The following is a 14,514-nucleotide window of genomic DNA, read 5'->3' as shown; positions in this document are numbered from 1 at the left end:
GGCGAGCAGGGCAGACGTGACGTCGTTGTTTATATAACAAGGCGGAGACGACGGGCCTGTTGTTTTGCTGTGTTTTCGTAGCTTGAAACACGATGTGGAAGATTGTCTTCGCGACTCTCGCGGCGGTTCTCGCCGTCGGTCTTGGTGCCATGGTCGGGGGCTTCCGGGACATAGATGTGAATGACGCCGGGGCGAGGGATGCTCTGAACTTCGCCGTCGTCCAACACAACAGACGCAGCAACGACGCGTACCTGAGCCAAGTGGCAGAGGTGGTGAGAGTTCAGAGTCAGGTGAGTAATGTCTAATAAGATGTATTCATGTTTACAGGCTTTATCTTGGAGTGACCCTCTAGCTGGTGAAACCATGATAGTCTAGTGTATGTCGGTGTTAGTAACGGCCGTTGTGTTAATACTCGCAGCAGGCCCGACGCCTGTTTCAAACGTGAGTTTAATTTTCACCCCTGATCTACTTAAAGCCTCCATTACATGCCTGTGTATATACACAGACATATGATTGAATAGCGAGTGTGTTCGGACAGGGCAAATGAAGTGAAACAACATGTTTTGGTCTGTTAGACTACAAACATCATAATCCGATTAAATCCTGCCCTGTCCCGTTAGACTTTACCAATGTGAAGTAAATGAGCTTCCCCTTTTTGTTTTGTTTGCCTTTCTTTATTCAATTTCAGAAAGTCAACAAGTAAAATAATAAGTAAAAATAGTTAGAATGCAAATCAATTTGTGAAGACAGTAGTACAAATGAATGACACATGAATAAAAAAGAATGAGAAATAAAGTAAGAAAAAAAAATAAATAATAATAATAAGTCTAAGTTTATGTGTATGTATTTACACGTCATCAAAACCAGAGTTTTAAAGTTTTAAAAATACACCCAATGATAAAATACAAAGTAATAAAATAGAAAAACTAACAATGGATGATTAAAACGATAAAAACACGTATGTAGATATGTTTTGTTTTTTTTAAAGCAATGGGCATATTCAATTAGAGCTGTGTAATTATTAAATGCATTGTGCAAAAAATAAAGTACTGTGTAGTTAAAAATTAAAATAAATAAACCAAAAACTGTATCTGACTTTCTGTCTGGGATGAAGTTATATAACAAATCTGACAGGATTAACAAAGCTGTAAGGCGTTTACTTGATCCGATCAATTTCAAACGCTCTAAATAATGACACAGCTCTGTGACACGTCAATAGTATTTGACTGACGAGATGAGTGGATGATGGCAGTGTCTTAGTATTGTCGTGATATCTGTTTGCTTTACAGTGCTTTATCATTAAGGTTTACAATGATATGTATATCCATGACACATCCATTTCTCCTTATAGGTGGTTGCTGGCGTCAAGTACGTCATAACTGTGCAAATGGGGAAGACCCCCTGCAGAAAGGGCAGTGCAAGTGACAACGTGTGTGCCGTCCACGAAGACGCAGCCAAGGCTCGGGTAATGACTTGATTTAAAGGGAACCACATAAGTCCAGGCTAGGAGTTTTAAGAAACAATGTGAAAGCTCATCAAGTAGTGTACAAACTGTCAGATTGTGAAACAGTTCTTTACTTTTCCTCTTTGAACCATCTATTTTTGTTGCTGCTATGGTAGAGAGAAGTCAGACAAAGTGGAGTGAAGCAAGGACAACTGTCTAGGAGCCTGAAAGTGATCCTCTTACTTGATCACATGTAGTCCATAATAGATTATGATGTATTTGTTTAATGATAATGAAAAGCAAATACATTAAAACAGTTGAATTTTAACCAGATGACTACATGAAACAAATAATTCAACACCAGTCAATCAATAATCATAGGCTCCTAAAAGGGGTAAATATTTAATCACGAAATAATCATGATCATTGAACATTGAGCAGGGGATGATATCTTTACAGTGGTTATCAAGGCCATCATGACCTCTTAAAGACAAATAAATGCTATGTTAATCTTAACTTGACATGATCTTAAAGATTCATGATATACTGTGTGTGCGTGTAATGTGTATTCTGAACTTTTCTTTCCACAGGCTTACCAGTGCAAATTCACAGTGTGGAGCAGGCCATGGCTTCAGGAGATCTCTTTGCTTGAGGAGAAATGCAGTTAAGAAAACAATGTGGAAACTCTTCAACGCTTGCAGAATAACCTTCAGAAAGAGTAACGTGTAATTTCCTGTAGACGAAACCACCATGTAACCATGTATTAAGATTTTAATTTCTTTTCCTGTGCTACTTCACTGTATGTTGGTAACCTTTGAAAGTCAGTATTTTTAGATGCCAGAATCACCAGTAGTGACTGACAATGAGGGAGTGAATTAACTTTTAGAATAGCAACTTTTTTCAGTGCATACTTTCTAAATCAAGCAAATAACAAATAGTTACATACTGAACAGCCTAATAAAGCCTATTAACACCACACGCTGTTTTTAAATTGTCATTAAAATAACATTTGACGTTTCATGACTGTGTCCATGTGGTTAATTCATTAAGTTATCAAACTTTTGCTGTCCAGGCCTCTGTTTTATTTATTTTTTTTTTTTAATTGAAAATGTGTTCAGTTTGGGGGTTTTTTGTTTGTTAGTTTGTTTTTTCAGGAATCCTATCTTTCATTGGCCATATAAATAAATCTATCGGTCTTGTGAATTTAGGAAGGAAAAACTCATAGCCAATACCAGCCACCTATAAATCTGCCTGATATTACGACTGACAAATTGCAACAGACAGAGCCTATACTTTGGTGCATCTTATGTATTTGCCAGACACCAGCCATCTGCTTCCACCAGAGGATGACAGGTACAGCCAGTTCATTGAAATGTGAAGGTATTTCACTTAATTCTGCATCAGAGAAAACTTACCTAATATAATTCTCCAGTGATCATAGTTTTTTTTTCTCAAAAGTGAGCTTGAATCAAGGATTTCATCCCTCAGCCTCTCTCATGTCGACTCGGTGAATAAGACCTGGAAGTTTGGAGGGAATGAGAAGGGCCACAGGAACATCACAAACCTCATCAGCAACTTCCCGTCGTGCTGCATCACTGACAGCCAGGGTCAGCCGGTGTCCTGGATTCTGGTGTGTGATTACTATGCTATGGGCTTACTGTACGCTCTACCAGAGCACAGGGGCAAAGGTTACGCCAAAGTGCTGATCAGCGCCATGGCCAAGAGACTCCATGCTGAGGGTTTCCCAGTTTTCTGCTTCATAGAGGAGGAGAACACGGTCTCCTAGAAGCTCTTCAAAAACATGGGCTTCACTGAGGATCCCTCATACAGGGCGCGTTGGTTTGAGTGTGTGTGTGTGTGTGTGTGTGTGTGTATATATAACACTCCTCTGCGGAAACACTTCCCGAAGAGTTTGAAGGTAGACATGGGGAAGGCATTTATATACACTACAGTCTAAATATGTCTGCATATAACACAGTCTGTCTGTCATCTTTCAAGCAATTGTAACTCCATGTTTTTTAGGTGCATGGTGCCCTTTGTGGTATTAACAGGAACAAGCCGAATGCTCCGGAAGTGACATACTGTAAGTAGCATGACAGCCTGTTGATGATTTATAAAGGCCGAACTCGTTTCTGTCAGAGCAGATGAGTTCTGACAGACAGACGGGGTGAGCTGTATTCACCATCACAACATGAAGGTCCTGAACAAAGAAGAACTAGTGGCTGCCGAAGGAGTTCTGCGGAAACACTTCCCGAGGAGTTTGAAGGTAGACGTCGGGAAGCCATTTATAAACACTCCAGTCTAAATATGTCAGCATGCCGGCGCAGCCTGTATGTACTCGTAAACCACCGTCGCCCTCCGTGCCATGTCTTTTTAGGTATATGGCTTCCTATTCGGCATTAACAGGAACAAGCCGACTACTCTGGAGATGGTTGTTGATACATGGCCTGATTTTAAGGTGATCATTTGCCGACCTGACCCCAAGGTGAGTTCACGTCCCATTGGAAGAACCGGGTTACGTTGAAGGTTTCCCAGATGTTTGCGTGGGCTCTGACGGCTGAGTTTTGTCATTGACTTCGCAGAACAAGAAAGCTTTGGAGTTCATGAAAAAGGTGACATACTACAGTATGGATGAAGAGATTTTAAGGAAAATGCTGACAGAAGAGAATGCGATTGATTGGAGCACTTATTTCTTGATTGGAGGTGAGTTTTGAGCCTTGCAGAGATGGACTTTTTCCACTTTATTCCACTTTGAACTTCCTCTTCCTACACGTTGTAGGTTAATATTGTACCTTTTGTTTTAATGCCGTTGTTTGACAGCAACCATTATTTTGCAAACAAGAGTGTACACAGAAAATACATAAGATACTCAGATAACTTGAGTTTACATGCATACATACACACCCGCTGACAGTGCCGACATATTGCACTATGCCAGTATGGTGGCTTGTAAAATAAGATGCATTTTTATTAAACTATCCAATGGTATATGATCTACGTCACAGGCAAAAAATTGTATAGCTTGATTGATAAAACTGTGATGCAAACATATACATGTGTAACTCATGTTAAAGACAGTTAACATGATAATATCGCTCTTGAATCATTTATTTTCCTGCAGGATTTGATTTTTCCCATGCCTCCATGCTCAAACAAGTATCTTCTGACATGGAAGTCAACAACAGAGCCTATACTTTGGTGCATCTTATGTATTTGCCAGACACCAGCCATCTGCTTCCACCAGAGGATGACAGGTACAGCCAGTTCATTGAAATGTTAAGGTATTTCACTTAAATCTCCATTAGTGAAAACTTACCTAATATGATTCTCCAGTGATCATAGTTTTTTTTTTTCTGAACAGTGAGCTTGAATCAAGGATTTCATCCCTCGACCTCTCTCATGTCGACTTGGTGAATAAGACCTGGAAGTTTGGAGGGAATGAGAAGGGCCACAGGAACATCACAAACCTCATTAGCAACTTCCCGTCGTGCTGCGTCACTGACAGCCAGGGTCAGCCGGTGTCCTGGATTCTGGTTTATGATTACGGTGCCCTGGGCTTACTGTACACTCTACCAGAGCACAGGGGCAAAGGTTACGCCAAAGTGCTGATCAGAGCCATGGCCAAGAGACTCCATGCTGAGGGTTTCCCAGTGTACTGCTTCATAGAGGAGGAGAACACGGTCTCCTACAAGCTCTTCAAAGGCATGGGCTTCACTGAGGATCCCTCATACAGGGCGGGTTGGTTTGAGTTCAACTTTTGAGTTTTGAACCATTGTGATTACTAACAATTCAGTCAAGTCAACCCAATCACTGAAATACATGTTGGGAAAATCAAGGGATATGTTGAAACTTAACATTTCTTGAAACATTTTTTTTTTAATCTTTAGGTTCAATTTTATGTTGTGACAATGCTGTGCGTATGTCCTACCATTGTTCGTGCAAGTCATTTAATGATCTGAGAGAGATATTGCACCATTTTATATTATATTCTTACACAACAAAGAGTTATGAGTGCAAAGGTCAGTACCTTAGTGCCATTACAGCTTCTGAATGGTAAGAGCATGGAGCTAGAAGGAACACACTAATAAACAATATCCGTGATGAGATTGGATTAATATCATATGGAAGAAACACTATTTGCATGGCAGTGTGATGCTGCCGAGTCATAAAAAAAGAAACACTGATGAGTATCACATAATATTATGAAAATAACATGTTAAACATGAAACCTGGGAGTCCTGTTACAAAAGTGTTCATGTTTTGCTCTCCAGAACCATCCGTCAGTCATTAAGCCTTGCCAGGTCCCCCATTACATGAAATGTGTATTGTTATAGCAAGAAATGTTTTTATAATGTTGTAAGTTAACAGGAATATAACTTATGATGTAAAAAACAAACAAAAAAAAAACATGTTATAACAATAAATGTTATAATGTGACAGTGACTTACGCACTGCATGTCAGTAACCTTTGAAAGTCAAAGTGTTTCAATTGTCTGTATCACCAGTGTTTGAAAAACAATGTCGAAGTAAATTATCTTTTTTCAATTTTTTTCAACACACACTAAACCAGGCAAATGACAAATATGTATGCACTGAACTTGAGATTATCCCTATAATGCCTATTCACACCACATGCTCTTTCTGAATTGACATTAAAGTAACATTTGCATTTCATGAATGTGTCCTTGTGGTAAATTCATTTACTTGCTAAGCTTTTGATGTCCAGACCTTACATCCATCTTCATCAGCTCATGCAGGGTTGGGTCAGGGTGGCAGCGGTCATCATAGATGCACTGGTACGTCGAAAGCTTTGTCTTTCGGCGCAGCTTCTTCTTCACCATGACGCTCAGGTGCAACAAACCGTCTGTTCATGTTATGCTGCACTTTCCCACCACTCTTGAACAGGACGTTTTCTTGACCATGGCCTCAGACTTAGAGCACCTCGTCCTGACTGCTTCACACACAGCTGCCTCCCGGAGGTCATGTAGCAGACGAGCCAGCAGAACTTCGTCATCTGGTGGAGTCTAACACACTGTATGTTGAGTATATGGACACAGCTCTCACTTTGGTAAATACAGGGACTGGATAGCTGGTAGCAACAGCCCCCAGCTCTGGCACTCCAAATACCCAGTGTACCCCTGGGGGACATGGTTGTAGTTCTTCAAGTCAACAAAACACCAAGCTTTTTGTTGTTGTGCGTGTTTGTGTGTGTGTGTGTATACATGTTTCTCAAAGCAGTTGATGTTGCAAATCAATCATCACATCTTGAATGTCAGGTTGTAATCATTGACTATTCGGTTGTTGTTTTGGTTAGCTTGCATTACAGATACATGTGTAGCTGACATGACTGCCTGTTAATGATTTATAAAGGCTGATAAAAAAAGGCTTTTTATTACAGCTCATGGGTTCTGACAGACAGACGGGGTGAGCTGTATTCATGTATTCACCACCACAACATGAAGGTCCTGAACAAAGAAGAATTACTGACTGCTGAAGGAGTTCTGCGGAAACACTTCCCGAAGAGTTTGAAGGTAGACATGGGGAAGGCATTTATATACACTACAGTCTAAATATGTCAGCATGTAACACAGTCTGTCTGTCATCTTACAAGCAATTGTAACTCCATGTTTTTTAGGTGCATGGTGCCCTTTGTGGTATGAACAGGGACAAGCCAAATGCTCTGGAGGTGGTTGTTGATACATGGCCTGATTTTAAGGTGATCATTTTCCGACCAGACCCCAAGGTGAGTTTATGTCTCATTGGAGAACTGGATACATTTTAGGTTTCACAAATGTTTGTGTGAGAAATGATGGCTGAGTTTTGTATTGACTTTGCAGAGCAAGAAAGCTTTGGAAGTGACTTACTACAGTAAGGATGAAGAGATTTTAAGGAAAATGCTGACAGAGGAGAATGTGATTGATTGGAGCACTTATTTCATGATCGGAGGTGAGTTTTGAGCTAAGAAAGTAGTATGATGGCTGTTATTAGATATGATGCATTTTCTAAAAACAGTATATGTTCTATGTAACAGTAATGCATCACAAATGATATTCATACAAAGATTGATACCAACAGAGACTGTTTTTCTGTCTGGAGTGCTTCCACTTTTTAGTTTTGATCATATACTTTTTAAACTCTTCAATGCAGTAATGGTGTCATTTTGCTCTGTAGTTGTGTTATTTGTACAGTGAGGCATGTGAATACACCCTCCACTATGTGCAACCCCTTGCAAAGGCAATTAACAGGATGATATTACCCTTTTTTTTTTTTTGTCCTGTAGGATTTGATTTTTCCCATGCTTCCATGCTCAAAGAAGTATCTTCTGACATGGACGTGAACAATAGAAGCTATATGTTGGGGCATGTTATGTATTTGCCAGACACCAGCCATCTGCTCTCACCAGAGGTTGACAGGTATGGTCAGTTCATTAAAATGTATAGGTATTTCACTTAAATCTGCATCAGAGATTATGTATCTAATATGATTCTCCAGTGATCATAGTTTTTTTTCTCATCAGTGAGCTTGAATCAAGGATTTCATCCCTCAACCTCTCTCATGTCGACTTGGTGAATAAGAACTGGAAGTTTGGAGGGAACAAGAAGTACAGGAACATCGCGGACCTCATCAGCAACTTCCCGTCGTGCTGCATCACTGACAGCCAGGGTCAGCCGGTGTCCTGGATTCTGGTTTATGACTACTATGCTATGGGCTTACTGTACACTCTGCCAGAGCACAGGGGGAAAGGTTACGCCAAAGTGCTGATCAGAGCCATGGCCAAGAGACTCCATGCTGAGGGTTTCCCAGTGTACTGCTTCATAGAGGAGGAGAACACGGTCTCCTACAAGCTCTTCAAAGGCATGGGCTTCACTGAGGATCCCTCTTACAGGGCAGCTTGGTTTGAGTTCAACTTTTGAGTTTTGAACCATTGTGATTACTAACAACTCAGTCAAGTCAACCTATTGCTGCAACTTTAAAATAGGCTCAGTTTGACATTTTATGGTCTGGTCAGGTTGACGCACAAACAACGCTTGGTTAGGATAAGAAAAAAACATGTTTTTGGCTTAAAAACACAGCTGGTGATGTCATGATTTCCTGTCAAAAAATATATTTTTAGATTGAAACAGCTTTAGATTGTCGCTGAATGTTGAAACAGTGTGGTCCTTTGTCCAATATATCCAGTGGCTTAGTACTTGGAAATGTTGAAACGCAGTCTTGAACTGTGGTCACTGGCTTGGTAGCCGTCTCCTCCACCTCGTGATGTGACAGTAATGTGAACATGACATGACAATATTGTTGAAATGGTGCGTAGCCTATGACACATACAAATGTGAACCTGATAGTGGTTTGCAGAAAGGTGAACTGCCAACATATTATCTTGGCGACTGTGAGTTATCAAGTAAATAAAAATGATTAAGTAACTGTAATCTTTCCTGGTGATATGCTGCCTGTACACTGTCAATGAGTATAAATTGCTGAAACTAATAATGGAGGTATATGAGGCATTAATTGAAACAAATAGTAGAATAATGTCACCTTTTGATCACTTGTGTTTTTATGTAGGATATCCCAAAAAAAACTGAGCCGTGGTGATTCATGTTTTGCTTTCTGTCCACAAAGCAGATGTTAAAAGGAAGTTCCTGTATATGCTAAAGCAGTAACCTCTATTTATACACACCAATGCAAATACTGGTAGCCATGGTTCCCTAAAATAAAAGACAAGTCATGCACACCATGTTTTATTCCTGTTTTCAGATGTACTTACCTATCTTATTTTTTTAAGTACTGGGATACTGCAATAGGTCCCAGTGTCAGTTCGGCCCAGGTTCAACTACATCACTTTTTCATGTGTTTTCTTTTTACTGTTTTTACATATTCAACACCTCTTAAACACACTCTTGAGCAGTATTCAAACGTGGATTTATAAGATGTGGCCTTGCGCTTCAATTTAAGAGTTCACTTTAACACTTTTTAAGAAACCTAATTGGTGACGTGAAGGTTTGTGATTAACCAGCAGTATCCTTCAGGCGGTACAGTACAGAGTACAGCAGATTTTGTTTTGTCCATGTTCAAATCACGTGTCGAAAGTGCGACTCTGAACCGACTTCGGCCGGATACATTTACCGACGTCACATCTCGAGCGTTACTGTGCCACGGAGCAGTTTCTGTGATATTCCAGACTGTAAAATAACGGCAGCAATGGCGTTGGAACTGACCGAAGAGCAGCTGAAAATAACCGAGAGCCAGCTGAAGAGACATTTCCCTCGGTCACTACAGGTGTGTGCAGTCAGGTAGCCCATAACGCTGAAATGAAACGTGCAATATCATTCATTGTGTGGCCGTCATTGTAAATACTTTGTTTATATTTGAAGGCTTACGGTTATCTGGTCCTGCTGAACAGACCAGACGGGGTCAGAGCTGACCCTATAAAGGTTTTAGTGGACAGATGGCCAGACTTCAGTGTCATTGTCTTCAAACCAGTGTGTGAACAGGTAACTACTGATCTATGGAGGCCCATACATACTATACCATTTCTTTATATTTCCAGTGCAACATCATTGTTTTTCTTCCAGAAAGGGGATCTCTTTAAAGACACAGCAGTTTATGCGACTGATGAAGGTATTCTAGAGGAAACCATTAGGAAGCCCTCTGTTATTGACTGGAGCAGATACCTTTGTTTCGGTAACACAATGCCTTTTTGTTCTTGTCATGGTTTCCTAATAATAACATGGAAGTTCTCTGACCTTTTGTTCTCTTTTTGGCATATGGCTTTTACAAAGTGGTCCTATGATCACAACACTGATGGACTGATCTTTGCTGAATGACAAGACAGCACAGCATGGTTGCTCTTTGCACAACTGCCTGTAAGGTGTTAAATTATCTTCCGTTCTATTATCCATAATTTCATCCACATAGTCCAAAGTCCTTATGGCAGTGTATCACTGCCAAGCCATACAAAACAAAAGTGATTTAGAACAATAAAACTGATTAGAAAAATATTTTCACATTATTATGTTGTACAAACTTAGCACAGATTGACAAATCTAAAAGCATACTTAAATAACAGCATTTGTGACATTGTTGTACTCCAGATACATGGACATTTGCACATTTGTCCTTTCAAGCTTGAAATAACTTCTTCTAGACTGGATGACGAGAATCTTTAATGCCGTTTAAAGAATTAATTTTATTCAGAAATAAAAAGAAATACCAATAACAATATCACACATTTATTAATAGCTTTTCCATTAAAAAAAATAACTGTATTGCATCTTTCCCAGGAGTCAACCTTCGCCACATTGACATAATCAAAGCAGTGGCGACAGAAAAATGTTTGCCCAGCCAGAAGAGGTCAGTGTGTCATGTGATGATGCTGGAGGATGTGTCAAACCTTCCCTCCATAGACAGGTAGAGTCTATTCATACAGTGATATCTTAAGTGTCTAGAAGTATATGAAAAATTATCCTAACTTGTATTAGTTCATTTAGATAACAGGATTCCTCTCTGTTCTACATCAGCTCAGGGATCTCACTCAGCTCTGTCGATGAATCGCACGTTGGTGTGGTGAATCAGACGTGGAAGTTTGCCGAGAGCGACGAGTCTGTCAGGATGATCCGGAACATGCTTGCAAGCTACCCCTCCTGCTGCGTGCTGGATGCAGACTCAAAGCCTGTGGCCTGGATCCTGACATATATGTCGTGTGCCATGGGGATGCTGTACACTCTGCCAGAGCACAGACGGAAGGGATATGCCAAAATCCTGATCAGCGCCATGGCCAAGAAACTCCACGCTCAGGGCCTCCCAGTGTACTGCTTCATAGAGGAGGAGAACATTGTCTCCTACAAACTCTTTAAAAACATGGGCTTCACTGAGGATCCCTCATACAGGGCAACATGGTTTTCATTCAATGAGCTTTAAATAGCTCAAATTTGGGTGAAATACAGTTTAAAAAAAAAACAAAAAAAACTGTTAAGCCCCTTGATTGAATGTGTACTTATTGTGCATTTGTAACACAGACAGGTGGTGACACTAACAGAAAATGCCAGACAGAAATTAGTGTGAGAAAGCTTAGGAGGATGTTGTATTTTAGGTCAAGTTCAGTAGATGGAACTGAAATAACCTGCTTCATGGACATGCCCCAACAGATCATCCATCTCATCTCTTTTCTGAGAGGGCACTTGAGGCATGACTGGATCTGAAATGAAAAGAAAAAATATTGATTTAACCGATGTGCATAAGTATTACCTTGTATTTACAAAATAATACGAATCTTTAGTAATCAGATTTGTTTAGTTAAAGCTGTTGTAAGTGATATATTTTTTTCTTAAACAAGTGTCAAATTTCTTTGCGTGCCAACAAAAATCACTGTTGTACAGTGTTTGGTCAGTAACTCATGTCTCTCCTCCCTCTGCTCATGCAGTAAAAGAGGATGCTCTGGTACCCAGGCCAACTTTATCCAATCAGGACAGCGAGGACAGCGAGAGGCATGCCTGTCTGCTTGTGAATTCACAGAGAGCAGGGTCAGGGAGGGAGAGGATTGCTAACTGTAAAACTGATAGAAAGTTGGCTAAAGTGGCGACAACGCTTACATGCTTACAAGAGCTTTACAACAAGTGGTCAGGCTTCAGGCCTCTGTGCCATTGCTCAACTACAGGCTGAAGTTGTGACTACATTTTTATTAATAAATTCTCGATTACATTTATAATTTCTCCTTCAGTCATCAGTGATGGAATGTGATGTGAAGTACATTTAATCCAGAACTGTACCCAAAACTGTACCTCCACTCTACATTTTGGAGGCAAATATATTGTACTCTTTATTCTAGTGCATTTATTTTATAACATAAGTAACTAGTTACTTTGCCAATCAGAGCCAAAGTTGCACATTTTTATTTTATCAGCAATCACTTAAATTTTTTTTTTTTTTAAAACTGACATTCTGATAATCTGAAGGCTGAGTGAACCCATTGTATGCAGTATATACATACATGTTAACATTTGTAGAATTTAAATGTACTTTTGATACATGAGTAAATGTATTGCTGGAACTACATTTAACATTGGATACTTTCATTTTTTATGGAGGCAAATACAAAAGATGACATGAGGAAAATATCTAAATAATCAAACAGTACGAATGCATTTGTTGCCAAATAAAATCTGTGATTTATTAAAAACCAAAGTGAAACAAGAATTAAAAATATTTTCTAGGCAATAAAAAACTGTTGTGTCTTCTTTACCTCTGTTCTGTGAACTCCTCCAGACGAACCAACCATGTTTTCCAGTACTCCAACATCAGCTCTGAGCTCAACTTGTGAGCATGGGCAGGTGAACCATCCTTGTAGGCTACTACTATGAGTCCATTTTCAACCTGCAATAACAGGAGATCTTTGGGTAATGAGGTCAACAGTAATATGCAGCAAGCATCACATTTTTATAAAGATGTCATCTATTATCTTTTAAGTAAGGAATCTGACTTCAGGCTGAGAGACAGTTAAACAATCTGGGAAAGACACATGGAATTAGAGCATCATGACATAATGTATCACAGAAGATTACCTGGTATTTGTAGTTGGCATCACTGTTCAAAGCCCCGGCATAGGCTGCCACCTGAATAGGGTTGTCATAGGTGTTTCTCAGGAATGGTTTGGGCTTCTCTGAAGTCTTCCAGTCAATAACACACAGTACACCCCTGTGGACAGACATGGTGGTGAGTCTGTTGTGGAAAAAAAAAAAAAACAAGCCTACTTTTGTCTGCAGATCAGGATATTTACCTGTAGCGAGCGACACAATCCGCAACACCCAAATAGTTCAGTGTGTCGTGTTGCACAGTGCTTTCAATAGCTCTCACTGCACCCACATCTTCCAGTATGTGAGAGATGCTGTCCATGTACCCTTGTACATCAGGTGGATACTCTGGTGTCTCTGAAAGGCTCCTGTTCCGTGTTGTACCTGACGTCAGAACCTCCTCAACAGCTGAATGGAAAAGCTTCCCTTGCCTAAATAAATCTGAACACCACAACCTTGGGTCAATTATCTAGAAACCCCACAATTCCCCCATTTCCTTTCACCACAACATAAATCAATAGCAGGCTACATTGATGTGAAAACAACTCACTCTGACTGTATTGCTTGAAACCTTCCTCTCCCAGCTCTGCGATCATCCTCTTCTTCCATCTCTCCAGGTAGAAGATCTGATCCGGGGACAGCGTCTGCTGAAGGATGCGGGTCACACTCGGCACTGAAGACCTGCCTTGGCCCCGGTTTAATGCAATCCGGACTGGCTGTCCTGATTCTGGCTCTTCTAAATCCGGTGTCTCTTCGCAGTTTAAAAAGGGGTGAAGGGTTTTAGGTTCTCTCATCTTTGGTCCTGGGGAGGCAGTCTGACCTTTGACAACAGGTCCATAAATGTGCTCGTCCTCCGCTTGGAGGGTCTCAGGAGTTTGAGAACTGACCCGAACTGACATGACAGACTTCACTAGAGAAGAGTAGAGCCCACTGTCCACTGAGCTGTACGGGCTGTGTCTCTTTGGGGAGTTTAAACAATGACAAGCAGAAAAACAGCTGACAGAGAGGGAGGTGCATTGAGGGACAATGATGCCTCCAACGGACACCACGCGTTTAAGAACTAACATTTTGGCGACTTTTTCACAACAAACTTAAACGAACTGTAACTTAATAGCTAGTAACTGTGTGTACCTAGAGAAGTTTGAATGTTTTTACAGTATAGTTAAGCTTTTTGACTAAATTTTAGTGACGGTACTTGCCCCAACATGTTCCAGTGAAACTCGTCCTGATAACACACTCCTGTTTCTGAACGACGCGCCACTGCGGTTGCGCAAACTTCCGGCTTCCGGGCTGTGTGCCTGTGTAACGCTAAAAACTACATTACCCACATTTTTTGAGCGTGTCATTGAAATACATCCGTGTGGTTGCTGACACGGTGGTGCTAATTTGAATCACTTTCGTTTACTTTTACAGCTCATTAAGCCTCATCTCTTGGTTTGCTAAAGATTACGAAACGTAACGTAGTTTAATAGGTGGCTATAATAAAGCATACAACTATATTAAACT

At 40.4% G+C, this 14,514-nt stretch overlaps 5 protein-coding genes and 1 pseudogene across 5 annotated transcripts; 5 read left to right on the top strand and 1 right to left on the bottom strand.

The window, feature by feature from the left end:
• The first annotated feature begins 19 nt into the window (after window positions 1–19).
• On the top strand, window positions 20–2,420 carry LOC119033170 (cystatin-C-like). Its single transcript, XM_037122874.1, has 3 exons — window positions 20–290; window positions 1,352–1,465; window positions 2,035–2,420. Exons 1-3 carry the CDS (start codon window positions 93–95, stop codon window positions 2,110–2,112), a joined length of 390 nt encoding a protein of 129 aa, XP_036978769.1. The 5' UTR covers window positions 20–92; the 3' UTR covers window positions 2,113–2,420.
• LOC119034047 lies at window positions 2,120–3,606 on the top strand (annotated as a pseudogene).
• On the top strand, window positions 3,492–6,118 carry LOC119033164 (glycine N-acyltransferase-like protein 3). Its single transcript, XM_037122869.1, has 5 exons — window positions 3,492–3,710; window positions 3,822–3,929; window positions 4,027–4,147; window positions 4,566–4,698; window positions 4,806–6,118. The coding sequence occupies exons 1-5, from the start codon at window positions 3,636–3,638 to the stop codon at window positions 5,203–5,205; spliced, it is 837 nt and encodes a 278-aa protein (XP_036978764.1). The 5' UTR covers window positions 3,492–3,635; the 3' UTR covers window positions 5,206–6,118.
• A 734-nt stretch (window positions 6,119–6,852) lies between these two features.
• Window positions 6,853–8,868, top strand: LOC119033166 (glycine N-acyltransferase-like protein 3). Its single transcript, XM_037122871.1, has 5 exons — window positions 6,853–6,975; window positions 7,080–7,187; window positions 7,282–7,390; window positions 7,725–7,857; window positions 7,962–8,868. Exons 1-5 carry the CDS (start codon window positions 6,901–6,903, stop codon window positions 8,356–8,358), a joined length of 822 nt encoding a protein of 273 aa, XP_036978766.1. The 5' UTR covers window positions 6,853–6,900; the 3' UTR covers window positions 8,359–8,868.
• A 147-nt stretch (window positions 8,869–9,015) lies between these two features.
• si:dkey-76k16.6 (uncharacterized protein LOC566817 homolog) lies at window positions 9,016–11,391 on the top strand. The gene is made up of 5 exons (XM_037122870.1): window positions 9,016–9,718; window positions 9,814–9,933; window positions 10,015–10,123; window positions 10,723–10,849; window positions 10,960–11,391. Exons 1-5 carry the CDS (start codon window positions 9,641–9,643, stop codon window positions 11,357–11,359), a joined length of 834 nt encoding a protein of 277 aa, XP_036978765.1. The 5' UTR covers window positions 9,016–9,640; the 3' UTR covers window positions 11,360–11,391.
• A 106-nt stretch (window positions 11,392–11,497) lies between these two features.
• Window positions 11,498–14,446, bottom strand: mgme1 (mitochondrial genome maintenance exonuclease 1). The gene is made up of 5 exons (XM_037122868.1): window positions 13,559–14,446; window positions 13,215–13,449; window positions 13,000–13,132; window positions 12,681–12,811; window positions 11,498–11,636 (listed from the first exon to the last, which is right to left on the bottom strand). The coding sequence occupies exons 1-5, from the start codon at window positions 14,073–14,075 to the stop codon at window positions 11,597–11,599; spliced, it is 1,056 nt and encodes a 351-aa protein (XP_036978763.1). The 5' UTR covers window positions 14,076–14,446; the 3' UTR covers window positions 11,498–11,596.
• Window positions 14,447–14,514: the final 68 nt, after the last annotated feature.

This window comes from Acanthopagrus latus, chromosome 15 (assembly GCF_904848185.1).
Source record: "Acanthopagrus latus isolate v.2019 chromosome 15, fAcaLat1.1, whole genome shotgun sequence".
NCBI classification, from domain to species: domain Eukaryota; kingdom Metazoa; phylum Chordata; class Actinopteri; order Spariformes; family Sparidae; genus Acanthopagrus; species Acanthopagrus latus.
This window is presented reverse-complemented; position numbering and strand designations above follow the sequence as displayed.